Raw genomic sequence first — 15228 nt, 5'->3', positions numbered from 1 at the left:
AATCCTATAATTTACAGGCCATTAATTGCACTGCAGTTGTGCATAAATTGCAAAGAAATGACAGCAAAGTAAAATCAGTAAAATCAATATAATGACAAGTTGCAGTAGTACAATTACCGGAAATTATTGTAGCAATTTCTTCACATTGCTACATAATTTCTTAGCAATTTCTTCACGATTATGAAATAATTTAACGGCCTACCAAGCTGCGTTGTAATTATTAAATTGAATAAGATGGATCCAAAATGATTCAGCACACACAATAATTTGACATCGTAACAATATATTCCCCAGTTACCATTACTATAACTAATATTTGCCTAATGGGACGATAATTGCTTCATTCATTGCTTAAACGACTGCTTTAGCATTACTCAGACTGCGTCACATCCAGCAGGCATGGATGGAGATGTCACGGCCCATCAAGGTGCCTGAAGAGGTCTGGGAGAGATCATCGAGTTCAGAACCAAAGATGACTCAGAGCAAACCGCATCAGAGCTGTGACCTCCTTTGCCGGGGGGAGGGGGGATCCTTTTGAAAGATACATTTCCATAAATTCCCAAGTTGTAACAACGACCTGGCCAAATTACCCCACTCTTTCGGTCTGGTCACTGGCACATGGGAGGATCACGCTACCCCCCCCAGTTCCCCCTCCCCTCCGAACAGGCACCCCGACCAACCAGAGGAGGCGCTAGTGCAGCGACCAGAACACACACCCACATCCGGCTTCCCACCCGCAGACACGGCCAACTGTGGCTGTAGGGACGCCCAACCAAGCCAGAGGTAACACGTGGATTTGAACTGGCGATCCCCGTGTTGGTAGGCAACAGAACAGACCGCCACGCTACCCGGGCACCCTCTGTTACAGGATTTTTGAAATTCCCACTATCTTGCCCTGATGTCCCCCTGCCAGACACCCAGCACACACAACAGGCCAATGGGGATGTGCCACTCTGATGGCATTAGAAGTCCCCTGGTTCCACGTGCCTTTGCCACTGTGGGCAGCATTTCACACGGGGGCCAGGTTCATTCCATTGAACCTATTTATGGCCATTTATTTCCCCCTTTTCTGCAATCTTCAAAGCCCCAATGCAATGTGTATGCAAATCTAAGGATGCCAAAGCACTGGAACACACTCAATCCCGGCGACACAGTTCTGCTTTGTAAGCACTAAACACCAGGGCAGGAATGAAACCAGACGACTGGCAAGGGATTAAGGAGGGAGAGATATGAAATAATAGGATGGAGTTGGACTTAAAAGGATGCTCAAACTTGGCCTTCCATCACCCTGTCCTTGTTGCTCTCTATGGAAGAGAGAAAAAGGAGGCGGGGGGAATGGGTCAAACCTATTAGACAGCACATTAATTTGTGACGCACATTAATGAAGGGATAAGGCTCAGGTCTGCAGCACGGTCTGTGGTCCAAGGTTCGGGCCACAGTCCAGACAGTTATGGGCTACAGTCAGCTGTTTGCTTCAACCTGCCCTCTCCCGTGTCCTCCCTGATCTATCTGCAGTGATGGATCTCCAGTGATCTGCTCTTGCCTCATTGACTTCAAGCCCAAGGGAGCAGTGGAGAAGCATGGTGCAAGGCAGGAGGAGAAGATGTGATTATCCAGTCAATCAGCTCCGGCTATTTGGATGACAGGCCAGATACCAGGGCTGCTTGCCCTCAAACTGTGACTCACCCAGGTGGAGGAAAGGAGGTATCTGAACACACAGCAGGCCACTACTGCTGGAATACTGCAACACCCGACATCAAAATCCTGTCAGCATGGCTGGGACGACTAAGCAGGTCGTGCCAGACCTGCTTGTTCAATCAATACCTTGCTAACTGAAAACCAATTGTGAAAATGTAGACAGGAAGAGGTTAAATGATGTTAAAGTGAGTAAAGATGACAATCAATGTGGTTCCATCATACCAACCCAACGTTTCCCACGTGTCTGCTTTCCACTCAGGTTACATGGCATTCACTACTATAGGCCTTGCTAGTCTTTATCAATCAGTCAATCAAGCTGCATCTTTTATAGCGCTGTTCTAGCTGCACTCAAAGCGCTTTCCATTACTTTACAAACTTCTCCAGAGAGTTTTGGGTAGCCTGTACTTATGATAAACTAAGACGTAGCAATCATTCAGAATGTCTATTTGTACCAACACGGGGATCTTCGGTTCGAATCCCTATGTTACCTCCGGCTTGGTCGGGTGTCCTTACAGACACAATTGGCTGTGTGGTGTGTGTGCAGGTGGGAAGCCGGATATGGGTATGCGTCCTGGTCGCTGTACTAGCGCCTCCTCTGGTCAGTCCAGGTGCCTGTTCGGGGGGACTAGCGTGATCCTCCCACGCACTACGTCCTCCTGGTGAAACTCCTCACTGTCAGGGGAAAAGAAGCGGCTGGTGACTCCACATGTATCGGAGGAGGCATGTGGTAGTCTGCAGCCCCCCTTGAATTGGCAGAGGGGGTGGAGCAGCGACCGGGACGGCTCAGAAGAGTGGGATAATTGGTCAAGTACAATTGGAAGAGAGAGAAAAAAAAAGGGGGGGTGGCTGTCCCGGGTGGGTGTCCCAAAAAAAGAATCATGTATTTGTGGGTCTTCTGACAAATACATGATTCTTTTTTCCGTTCCACCTGATTGGGCCTAGCTTAGACCAAAAACAGAAGCTTAGCTTCTGTCTCAGTTCACTAATTTGTGTTCCTCCCATTAGCATTATGTATCTTGGCAAACTGGCTAAAGAATTGGTGCTGTCATGCAGTAGTAATATGCAGTCCCCTAAACAGCCACAGCCCAAAGCAAAGCTACCGTGTCAGCAGTGAAACATGATCAAGTTCACTGCCCCTTTTATACCAAACAGTCCACAAACAACAGATAGTATCTGACAGGATCAAGTAGTCTGGGGGACACACTCCCATCATACGATGCCAAACACTGAGAAAGCCTCATTTGGCAATTCCAGCATCTTGCATGGCCACCACGACACTCTACACTACATGACAGTCTGTACACACAGTCTGAAGCTTCTTCTGACTTGCTCGAGGGTTTTCATCCCCATAGCCTGGACGAGTGCCTGGTTTTTATTAGTTAGAGAGGGTTCCCATTCATCTCAAATGGACTCATCTAACATGTTTCTTGGCGGCGCAGTGGTTAGCGCGGCCGCCTCACAACAAGAAGGTCCTGGGTTCAAGTCCCGGGGTAGTCAACCTTGGGGGTCACCCCGGGTCGTCCTCAGTGTGGAGTTTGCATATTCTCCCCGTGTCCGTGTGGGTTTCCTCCGGGTGTTCCAGTTTCCCCCACAGTCCAAAGACATGTAGGTTAGGTGAATCGGCCACACTAAATTGTCCCTAGGTGTGAATGTGTGTGTGTGCGTGCACGTGTGTCGGCCCTGTGATGGCTTGGCGGCCTGTCTAGGGTGTCTCCCTGCCTGGCGCCCAATGACTGCTGGGATAGGCTCCAGCATCCCTGAGAGCAGGATAAGCGGTTTGGATAATGGATGGATGGATGGACATGTTTCATCCCTTTACTTTATCAAGTGGCGGCACGGTGGTACAGTGCTTAGCGCGGTCGCCTCACAGTAAGAAGGTACTGTGTTCGAGCCCCGGGGTAGTCCAACCTTGGGGGTCATCCTGGGTCGTCCTCTGTGTGGAGTTTGCAAGTTCTCCCCGTGTCTGCGTGGGTTTCCTCCCACAGTCCAAAGACATGTAGGTCAGGTGAATTGGCCGTACTGAAAGTGTCCCTAGGTATGAATGGGTGTGTGTATATGTGTCAGCCCTGTAATGGCCTGGCGGCTGGTCCAGGGTGTCTCCCCGCCTGCCACCCATTGACTGCTGGAATAGGCTCCAGCATCCCCGCGACCCTGAGAGAAGGATAAGCAGTTCAGATAATGGATGGATGGATGGACTTTATCAAGTAACTAAGAAACAGTATGTATTCCATTTGAGCTGCAGACAGGCACGTGAACAATGGGTTGAATAACTGGGTTCTTAATAATGAAATAAGATCGCAAAAAAAGAAAATTCTACTTTACTGTCTAGGTATTATAATTTAGTCAAAAAAATATCCCTATTGAGTCGGTATTACTGCTCACATTCGCCTTTCTGAAAGGGACATCTTTAACACAGCCAGTTTAACGTGCAGTCGTTAGCCGGCTCTAAGGCAAGAAACACTTGTATTTTTAGCTTTGACCTTTTAGTATTCAATGTCAATACCGGGCATGTACTAATACTGTTAGCAAGCGGATCTGGCAAGTTCAGATGCTGAAGTATTACTCGAGAGAGGGCAGCAATTGCAAGTTGCAAGGCCCTTTCCCACTGAAGTGGGCAATAACACAGTCTCTGTAATACTCTTGTTTACAAGCATTCTGTTTCCCATCTGTGGAGTGTGTCTGGTCAATCTTGGCATCTGCACTACCCATTAAAATCAGTTATAAGTCTATTATTTCCCACAGTACATCTGGTGGGGTGGGGTGTGACAACAGGTACATTATTTAAATAGATATATCAGGAATCAGGAACACTTTCTTTGTCATTTCATTTCAGAAACATCATTTCACCCAGCCCACAGCAGTGCAAAACAGACAAAAACACATATCCAAAAACTACAAGAACTTCAAGAACACACATACTAACTGACACATATCTAAACTAACTCATATCCAAACTAAAAAACTAAAAAATTCACCATCCAAGGGAACGAATGCCAGCCAGGATGACTGTCAGAACTGCTCATGGGCTAGCAGTTAGCTCAGCCTGCCCCACTTCTGCATCCTGTCAGACCGCCCTCAGTGCTTCCTCCTCGGGCGCAGCTCCAGGCAGGGCCCAACGCAGCAGACCAGGCTCCCCCAGCCAATCAAATGCCAGCCCTCCCAGCCAGACACCATCGACACCAAAAACACTGCAGTTAACGCTAGGTGAGGCTGCTGCCAGACCATCCTCAGTGTTATCGGAGCTGCTGGTCTGCATGGGCTAACTATTAGCTTAGCCTGCCCCGCTTCCGCATCCTGTCAGACCGCCCTCGGCGTTACCTCCTAGGTCACAGCTCCGGGCAGGGCCGTGGTCCCTGGGCCCACAGGACGCAGCGGATCAAGCTCTCCCAGCTGATCCAGCGCCAGCTCTCGCAGCCATCAAACGAAGACAAAACTTAAACACAGACGTGGACAAAGACACTGCATGGACGGTACTGGGTGAGGCCGCCGCAAACGTGAATTCGCACTGCCATCTTCCCACACCAGTACTGGATAAGGCCGCCGTAAACATGAATTCGCACCGCCATCTTCCCACACTGGTACTGGGTGAGGCAACTGCAAACGGGAATTCGCGCCGCCATCTTCCCACACCCGCACTGGGTGAGGCCGCCGCAAACGTGAATTTGTGCTGCCATCTTCCCACACCGGAAGCGGAAATACCTTCCCACACCGGACTACTAAAGCGATATATGTATATCGCTGAAGACAAGGCCATTGCAATCCTCGTACGCTGAAGAGGTTGGACCGCTGGAGCACAGCCTAAATATGATCACCAATTATGGAATAAAATATTGCCTTCAGGGGTTGCCAAAAGAAAGTAACAGAAAGATTAATCACATCAAGATGCCCTCTAAGCCCCCTGCAGCTGCCGACACATTATTACCACATACTGGGCCTCTGCTGCTGCTTAGGTAAGAGACTGCTTTAACACCGACATGGGCAGACCAACAGCCCATTCTGTCTCCAGATACTTTAAGCGGATATTTTTAGTTTGTTGTCACTCAGTGCCTGTTAACAGTGTTTGAGCTGAAGTGGCGGTGTTTTCTTCAGACAGCTCTGGACAGCCCCAGGGAGCCCGGGTCCCTAATTGACAGTGATGTGTTCTTTGAGTCGGTGCTGAAATTCCTCATCCACCGAGCTGACTGGAGCTGCAGCGCCTGACAAGACACATTAATTAACACGGGGGGGGGGGGGGGGGGGGGGACAGACAAAATAACAGAGGATAAAAAAACAACCTGGGCAAAAAAAAAAATATATTCTGCCTCCTTCTAAATACAACTTTTTTTTTTAAAAGAACAATGCATTGCACGAACACAGGTTTTTCCAAGAACTTCAATCAAATGTTTGCCTCTCGACCCTATTAGCCCTGGCTCTATGGAGGAGAGAACCGCTGCTTTTTTTCCCCTTCTTCATTTTAATGAAGATGGATGGGCATTTTCCACTGATGCATTCCCAAATACTGACGGTGCCAAGACAATTCATCGTTTGTTTTACGGTTAAGTGCAGCTACACCAATCAGCCCCACTAAAATACCCACAGACACTCTGTGTTATCATTAGGTGAACTATGAAAACATCATTTCTACACATGCAACAGCAGCCTGCAGCATGGTGCAGCCTGCCTGGGAGCTGCAGTGGCACTTTTTTTTTTCTTCCTACAACAAAAACCTGAAAAACTTAAAATGGCGGAACACATCAGTAAACTGTACGATATGGCAACATAAAAATGCACAAAACAACAAACAGCAATGTTACAAAGGGATAAAGGAACTTACAGCTGGTTAAGAGGAAGGTGAAGCATCTCTGAAAGATGACAGGGGACATGTACATAACAGCTGATGAAAAAACAATGTTTATAGACGGATTACTGGCTGATGGACAAGTAGATAGAAAGACATGTGTTGACTAGTTTGTGCCTTTGGAGCAGCGGTGGCTAACCATGTGCCATGGAGAGCCATGTGTATGCATCTTTTCCTTCCAACCAGACTCCACAAAAGGTGATTTCACTGATACATTCTCCTCTTTGGTTGAAGGGTTGCTAATCAGTGAAATCGCCTGGTGTGGCGTTCGGCTGGAATGAAAACCTTTAGACACATGGCTCTCCATGGCACAAGGTTAGCCACCCCTGCTGCTTCGGAGCATGTGGATGTAATATTCTGTTGAAATTTAATGACAAAATAAGAAGGTACTTCTTGATGGTTTTGGCAGTTGCAGTGCAGCTATGTGACTGGGGGTCTGGGTCAGACCCCCCTCAGTCTTATTTATTTTGGCTCAGACACTTCATCATGGGATTTTTGTCTGTGTGGGCTACAAGATAATCAATTATTCATTCTGTTACATTACCAACGAAATAAATCCATCCATCCATTATCCAAACCGCTTACCCTGCTCTCGGGGCCGCGGGGATGCTGGAGCCTATCTCAGCGGTCATTGGGCGGCAGGCAGGGCGACACCCTGGACAGGCCACCAGGCCATCACAGGGCCAACACACACACACACACACACATTCACACCTAGGGACGATTTAGTACGGGCGATTCACCTGACCTACATGTCTTTGGACTGTGGGAGGAAACCGGAGCCCCCAGAGGAAACCCACGCAGACACGGGGAGAACATGCAAACTCCACACAGAGGACCACCCCAGGGTGCGAACCCAGGACCTTCTTGCTGTGAGGCACTGTGCCACCATGCTGCCCAAAAGAAATCCATACAGAATTATTCATTTATACGTAAATTCTTCCATTATCATTGGTATAGTTAGTATCTTTTTCTTCTTCTTTCAGCCTTTTCTGTTTTTCAGGGGTCGCCACAGCAGATTTTACAGTTTCCATCAGGACTAAAGTTATACTATAGGTATAGTTAGTATCTTATATTTCCAAAATCAAGTCACTGAAGTCAATGTCCACACGTTAAAGGGGGTAGAACAGTCTCCAGGGTTTTTACTGTGTCTAACTTACATGGAGTCAGACAAACTCGTAGGTACTTCACATTTTCTGCCGTAGAAGAGGACAGATATTCGTAGTAATAAAATAGTTTTAGGATTGTGCATGTAGTTGTGAAAATGCTGGTTTAAACCAATTTTAAAAGTGAGGCTAATGAATAAAAAGTATTGACAAAGGGCTCTGGAAAAGGTGTATTTCCTCTCTTTGCAGAGGAGCTGCTATGATCCTAGTAGACATCCAGCAGGTGAGCTAAGCTAGGCTAATCTCACTGTTCAACCCACCTTCAAACTGCACACACCGACATAAAAAAGATATCCACAAGCTGTCTGACTTTTTTTTTTATGTAATTGTTGACGCCCCCCCCGCCCCCCCCCTTTTTTTCCCCTAATTTATCCGGCAAATTACCCCACTCTTCCGAGCCGTTCCGGTCACTGCTCCACCCCCTCTGCCAATCCAGGGAGGGCTGCAGACTACCACATGCCTCCTCCCATACATGTGGAGTCGCCAACCGCTTCTTTTCACCTGACAGTGAGGAGTTTCACCAGGGGGACGTAGCGCGTGGGAGGATCACTCTATCCCCCCCCCCCCCCCCCGAACAGGTGCCTTTATGTAAGTAGAACACGTAGTAAAAACAGATGGTTAAGTTCTGGTGTATGGTTAGAAACATAACCATCTCTACGCTTATGTCTAACCATCTCAAGTCTAATGGCACTGCAGCAGATGATCACAGCAGATGTTCTCAACACTGTCCTCATTATATGTACGAGACAGAACATGATTTGAGACATGTAGTCTTGCGAGGCCAGACACATGTAACTAAACATGTGTATTGTGTTCACAACATGGCGTCATGATGTCTTGCCCCGCAAGACACGTGGAAATGCATCGTGTTTGTGTGACAGAGCACCAACAATCAACGTAGCTTGGCAAGTGCACAAAAATACAAACATTTTGTCTGTGTGACTCCATGAACGAATGAATGAGTGAGTGAAAGAATAGATAAATAAATGAACAAAACAATGGTTGAACCCGGGCTTTATCTACTGAACAAGTACTGTAGGTAAAGACTTTTACAAGCCCGTTCTGCCATGTCCGCTTCTAAGCACCGACAACTTTGCTTCCTGTTTAAAATCACTTCTACCTTCCCTCTTCTTCCGCATGCAACCGACATGATGATAAAGCGTATTATAGTTTCATCATATTTTTATTATCATTTTATACTGTATTATAAAATAATATTTTTTATTAAATTATATTATTATATTTATTATAGATTATTGTTTTTAGGTTATTATTTTTATATTATTGTATTTTTAGGTAAAACGTAGTATACTTTTGCAGAAAAGTCCTACCCAACACTAGCCGTTAAATGATTGTGATTTGCATACTCGGGGAATTAAGCATAGTTTTAAAAAGAGTATCACCTTTTTTTGCATGTAAATCTTCAGGATCGTAGTTTTAAATACCCATTCGGCAACGTAAATTCATTCACAGGTTGTTGTGAAAACACCTTGACTGTGCAATAAATCAGCAACACAACCTTTGTTTCCACTGAATAAACGGAGTCTGAGCCCCGATGATTTTAGAGGTGTCAGCATGTCTGCTTGTTTTGCAGTGGATCAAAGGCGAGTCAAACACTGGAGGCAAACACTTGCAAAACTCTGCGATCTTACATCCACTAAACAGCACTGGCATATGATGCACAGACACATTATGGGGGTCAAATATCAACTTGCACTTCTGCTAGCTTTCTACAATGGCAGCAAAGTGAAAATACCGTGGATGATCTTATATATTGTCTGGCAGTGGCATGTGGCAGCGTTAACACTCTTTCTGTAAATAAATGCAATATAGGCTCAGCTGTGCAAGTTTCAAAGCTAACTCATGTTAGCTAAAACTAACCAATTGCTACCCATTATCATCAAAGTTGATTAGAGATGTGCTACTGCCTATGAAATTCACCATGCTGAGCAATGCCCAGATAGCACAAAGACAATTTCAGAAAGCAATCCATCCATCCATCCATCCATCCATCCATTATCCAAACTGCTTATCGCTCTGGAGACTGTGGTTTAAACATATTAGTCCAGTGTTTTTTTCCATCACTTTTATCACACCACTCCTAGAGAACGAGCTCGTGAAGACAACTGGCTACTAGCAAACCAGAGATTGGTGGAGATCAAGAGAACATGGAAGTATGCAAACTGGGCAGAACTATGACAGATGGGACAAAGCAAGATAAATCAAAAAAGTATTTGTCAACATTTGTGATGTAAAGATTTCACAAATTTTAGCTGTTTCAGAGACAATACTGATCTGTTTCTGATCGGAAAGCCTGTACACCCACGTACACATCCAACCTGGATGTTCCTGACTACCCACATAGCTATGGACCTTTGACGAGCAATGCAGGATAATTTTCTTTATCCTTTTAGCGTGACTCTTCTTCTTCTTTTTCTGGCTTGTTCCGTTTCCGAGGGGTCACCACAGTGGATCTGATGGTTTCCATCGGTACCCTGTGAGAGCACAGCATCGATGGCGGTCTTGTCAATCCGCATAATGATTTGGCAAAATTTTACATCGGATGTCCTTCCTGACACAACCACTAACCCTATGTTACTATCCTTATATCACTATCCTTGTAGCTTCACTACTACTACTACTACTTTCGGCTGCTCCCGTTAGGGGGCGCTACAGCGGATCATCCGTTTCCATCTCTTTCTGTCCTCTGCATCTTCCTCTGTCACACCAGCCACCTCCATGTCCTCCTTCACCACATCCATAAACCTCCTCTTTGGCCTTCCTCTTCTCCTCTTCCCTGACAGCTCCATATTCAGCATCCTTCTCCCAATATACCCAGCATCTCTCCTCCATATATGTCCAAACCGTCTCAATCTTTTTTTTAAAAATTTATTTCTGATTTTTCCCTTTGTTCTCCCAATTTAGTGGCCAACTGATCCCTATTTTATTTCAAACACCCACCCTCGTACTGCATGCGTTCGCCAACTGCATCTCTCCGGCCGGCAGTCTCGAAGGAGACGCCTCGCCACTTTTGTGACAAGGCGACTCCAGGCCGAACCACTGCTTTTCCCCCCACACACAGAGACGCATTCATGTGACGAACACAAGGTGACTCCGCCCCCCTCCCGAAGACAGCGTTGCCAATTATTGCTGCTTCATGAAGTCCAGCCATAGACGAATCTGACGAGACCAGGGCGCGAATCCCAGTCCCCAGTGGGTAACTGCATCAACACAAAGCCGATGCTTAGACCGCTACACCACCACAGACCCGTGCCTCTCTTGCTTTGTCTCCAAACCGTCCAACCTGAGCTGTCCCTCTAATATACTCATTCCTAATCCTGTCCTTCTTCGTCAATCCCAATGAAAATCTTAGCATCTTCAACTCTGCCGCCTCCAGCTCCACCTCCTGTCTTTTCACCAGTGCCACTGTCTCCAAACCGTAAAACATAGCTGGTCTCGCAACCATCTTGTAAACCTTCCCTTTAACTCTTGCTGGTACCCTTCTGTCGCAAATCACTCCTGACACTCTTCTCCACTCACCCCACCCTGCCTGCACTCTCTTCTTCACCTCTCTTATGCACTCCCTGTTACTTTGATGACCTTTGACGAGGAATGCAGGATAGTTTTTCTTTATCTGTGTAGCTTGACTATTCATCAAAAAGCCAATGAAAGCCCATCCAGAGACAGACAATCATCTGCACTTGATGCTGATCCACCACCATACTCCCCTCAAGTCAACAGCAGGTTTTGGGCCATGCAATACATGGAGCTTAAAAGTTATTTTCTTTGTGACATTTACTTTCTTTCCTCACACAACCATGCATTCCCGAGGTGGTAAATACTCTGAACAATACTGACCTACCTTCACTCGCCACTACAGTACATGCAGTACTAGGGAAGCGAGTGGAGGTAGAAGGAATTGGGACATTTTTAGTGAGGGAAATAATAAGAAGCAACAGGAATAAACCACTCTGCAATATTTGAGGCAGACGGCTGGAGGAGGAACTATATGTGTTCAGTATGTGCACAGATTATGCCTCCACATCGTCATTTTAAACAAAGAATGACCTTTTAAAGCTTTGTAGGAGGGAATTAGAGCTTACCGTGTTTGATTTGCATACACAAACAAGAGGCACGCTCACAGATGCATGAGCGATTCTATTTAGCATTTAGAGAAGGTATTAAGAAGAGTTTAAAGAGGAAAAAAAAAAACAAACAAAACAACAACAAAAAAACAAAAACAACATGTCTGCAGGTCCGGTCACATAATGTGATACTGGCTGGGTGTTTGTTCTCTCTTATTTCCACTAGGCGACAACCTTCAAATCACCTTCCAGGCAACATTACACTGAAAACTCACCATGTCTTCAGGCCTGCAGATGTTTGCAGGTTTGCATCCCTGCAGACATTGACTCTGAATAGCTAAAACTTGCAGATGTTGAGGTAAACATGCAAATAATTTCCATTAAAATGAAAATAGGTTATTTCTGAGGTCCTCATATTTTGTTATATCGTGTGTCTATCACTTCAGAATCAGTAAATGGGGGAAAGGGCTAATGTATTGTGACTCCACAGGAGCAATCATTAATTCATCACTTCCTGAATAATGAATGTCAAGGATATTTCCATCCCAAAATATTGCAATGTAACCTCTTTTGTCTGAAACACACATGCATGAAAACCTGTGTGTACACACACTCGCACGTGCACAAATACACGTGCACATCTCACTGCAAGATCTATTCCGTCTGTGTGATCCCCTCCCACTTCATCCCCTTTTCTTTCTGCTCCGTGAGGCAGGTTAATGAGAATAATAAAATCACACTCTGTATTTCCTCCGTGTCTTAAATGGCCTCATCAATTTACAAGTAGCATGAAATACGGACAGGTAAAAGACCCCCCCTCCCCAAAAAAAGGAGAGGGGGGAGTGGTGGGAAATCGTGCATGGCTAAAATACCTGTGCTTCCACAGCACACATTTTAAATCAGTTGGAATTTCAAGGTGCCAAGGTTTGTTAATTAGAAACAAGTGAGTGTGAAGAATCACAGTCAACGGCCATGTTTGGGTTTGTTATTAATTGCAGCCTCCCTCCATCTCCTCCTCCTCAACTCATTACGCTAGCAGGCGGCAGATGCACACAAAACCACCGAGCGTTTCCAAAGTAGACATAACTCTCGGAGCTGGTGCAATAAAACGTAACGCCGACGTCAAAACAAGACGCCGGTCAGATGCACCGTACAGCCATGACTGGATTCCCAGTGCAACAGCTTTTGAAAATATAACGTTTCAGGATCCTAAAACGGCTGCAAACAGAAACAGGGTAACGCATGGTTCATCAGGAAAGTCTAAACACACTGCAACTGTATCTACTGTGGAAACAACAACAAGTCAAGGCAGTAGAACATCAGTGACTATCATCAGCCCACATCAGTTAGAGAATAAGGAAGTTAAACAGTAACTTACTGGAGGTACAGTTAATCCTGATACAATCTAGATGGGGAAGAATAGATGAGAGATAAATGCATCTTTCAACGTTACAGCTGCAGACATCATTAAAACACACAGTCCACCCTTCTGGGGACGAACACACAGAGCCTCTTCCTCCTCCGATACTCTCACCTGTTTAGCCCTATGTACCCATGTGCTGAGGCAGGGCTGTGGAGGACAAGCCATGGTTTGCAGAAACATACTATATAAAGCCGTGACGATACAGATTTGATTTAATTGGATGGTTTCAATGTTGTGTTGCATCCAAAATTAGCAATTTAGCAAAATTAGAAATTTGAATAGAAATCTTCCTCAAAGCGAAGACCTCCAGCTCCACATGGAGATGTGACAGATGGTCTATATTAGGAGAGCATCAGAGTTTGGTAAGGGTCAGGCAGGGCCATGTGGAAGGGATGCCACGGCTTTTTCTTTTTTTCATTTCTTTTCTTTATTTGCAGAGGCACCAAACAACTCTTTGCCTCAGTTAGCCACGCTGCTTATTTACTTGTTTGTTTTCCTGCAAATCGGAAAGATGCAAACCTATTCTAGCGATTGCTGCAGATTTTTTAATAGTAAATTATCTTAATCTGCATTGCAACAATATTTTTTTCTTTTTCCCATCGAAGTAGTAGCAGAGTAGTTTGAATAACTGTTACTAACGCCCCTATTAAACAACTTAATACTGCAATCGTCTTATTAAATTACTGGTTGTAATGGAGACTGCTGGGAAAAACCTGTAACTAGATTTAACCATTAGTGTACAACAGTCGCTAAGAGAATTGTTCGTCTCTTTCTGCATCCGTATCCCACTTTGTGGTGGTAATGCCAAGTCAGTGTCGCGCTCTGAGGGCCGTGACCCACATTCGGGCCCGGCACCACTTTCCATTTGACCCTGCCTGTCATGTGTCGTCAACCACAGCAGAAAAGTGGTTGCAAACAGCCAGAGACCAGCACCAGCCCACCCATACAGGGAATGCTCTGCTCCGGAAAGGACGGATGAGGAGGACAGACTTCAGCAGCCGACGCGGGATAGAGCGAAAACTGTGAAATGTGTCAGAGGGAATTCAAACAAAAACATGACAGAATGATTGGTACCCCCCCCCCTTTTTTTTTTTAGCATCGGAGGACGTCTTTTTGGCTGTAGGTACACTGATCTGACTTGTCAGTCCTGTCACTGTGTGGCGCTGTTGTCTTCAGTGGTGGGATACATGCTTGCCTTTGGTTGACAGCAGACACAGGCTGTCTTCTTTGTATGCATCGCTAAACGGCACCGCTTAGGGAACCCATTTCTGTTTAGCCAGCGGAAAGCAGAAATAGATGGCTATCTTTTCTGCGGCATTGCTCTGTTGGGGAGATATTAAACTTTTCACAAGCATCATTGGGTTCTCTGCTTACAAAACACACACACACGCATGCATAAACCAACTCATGCAAACATGCACATACATTCACAGTCACATAAGCACACACAGATATCTGTATCTGCTTATTCTTGTAAATATTTCTTTAAAAAACGTGAAATTCTTGAATAAATAAATGGATTTTAAGTTGTCAGAATTACTGTCTGTGGTTCCACGAGCCCCTAACGGCTCCACGTATATTCCAGTCGCTCTGGGAAAATGGGACGAGCGCAGTTTGAGCGAGCAGAGTAACTGTCAAGGTTAGGCGATGGAACGACGTCATCATCTTCGTATATAGAAGATGCTGGCCAGTAATGATGTAGGTCTGCACTGATGCAACACACAAATGGTAACGCTACAAAGTAACACAGAGAATCACTGGGCTTCATTCATCGCTCGCTCGTTCATACGAATTTGTGCTCACAAACCCGCGGGACTTTTTAGCCCTGAGGTTTGTCTGAGAGGCTGCTATAGAACCTGGGTAACCCCTGAATGTAGACACCAGTCGGCCAACACTGACGTCCCTGCAAGTCTGGGTGACTGCTCGTTGCAAGAGGTAGACAATAGATGTTAGGGGGAAGGAATTACAAATACCCATCAGGCTTCTCTGCCTGTCAGACAATGTTGAGGGCTAAAAGAT

The 15228-nt window shown here is 45.7% G+C and overlaps 1 protein-coding gene across 5 annotated transcripts in view; it reads right to left on the bottom strand.

The window, feature by feature from the left end:
• The window catches only part of LOC130123237 (neurexin-1a-like), a 456613-nt gene that overhangs the window by 230143 nt on the left and 211242 nt on the right, over window positions 1-15228 (bottom strand). For all 5 annotated transcript variants that reach the window (XM_056292379.1, XM_056292376.1, XM_056292378.1 and 2 more), the window contains one exon: window positions 13165-13191. In XM_056292379.1, coding sequence (XP_056148354.1) covers window positions 13165-13191 — 27 coding nt within the window. The remainder of the gene's footprint in view (window positions 1-13164; window positions 13192-15228) is intronic.

Source organism: Lampris incognitus, chromosome 13 (genome assembly GCF_029633865.1).
Source record: "Lampris incognitus isolate fLamInc1 chromosome 13, fLamInc1.hap2, whole genome shotgun sequence".
NCBI classification, from domain to species: domain Eukaryota; kingdom Metazoa; phylum Chordata; class Actinopteri; order Lampriformes; family Lampridae; genus Lampris; species Lampris incognitus.
This window is presented reverse-complemented; position numbering and strand designations above follow the sequence as displayed.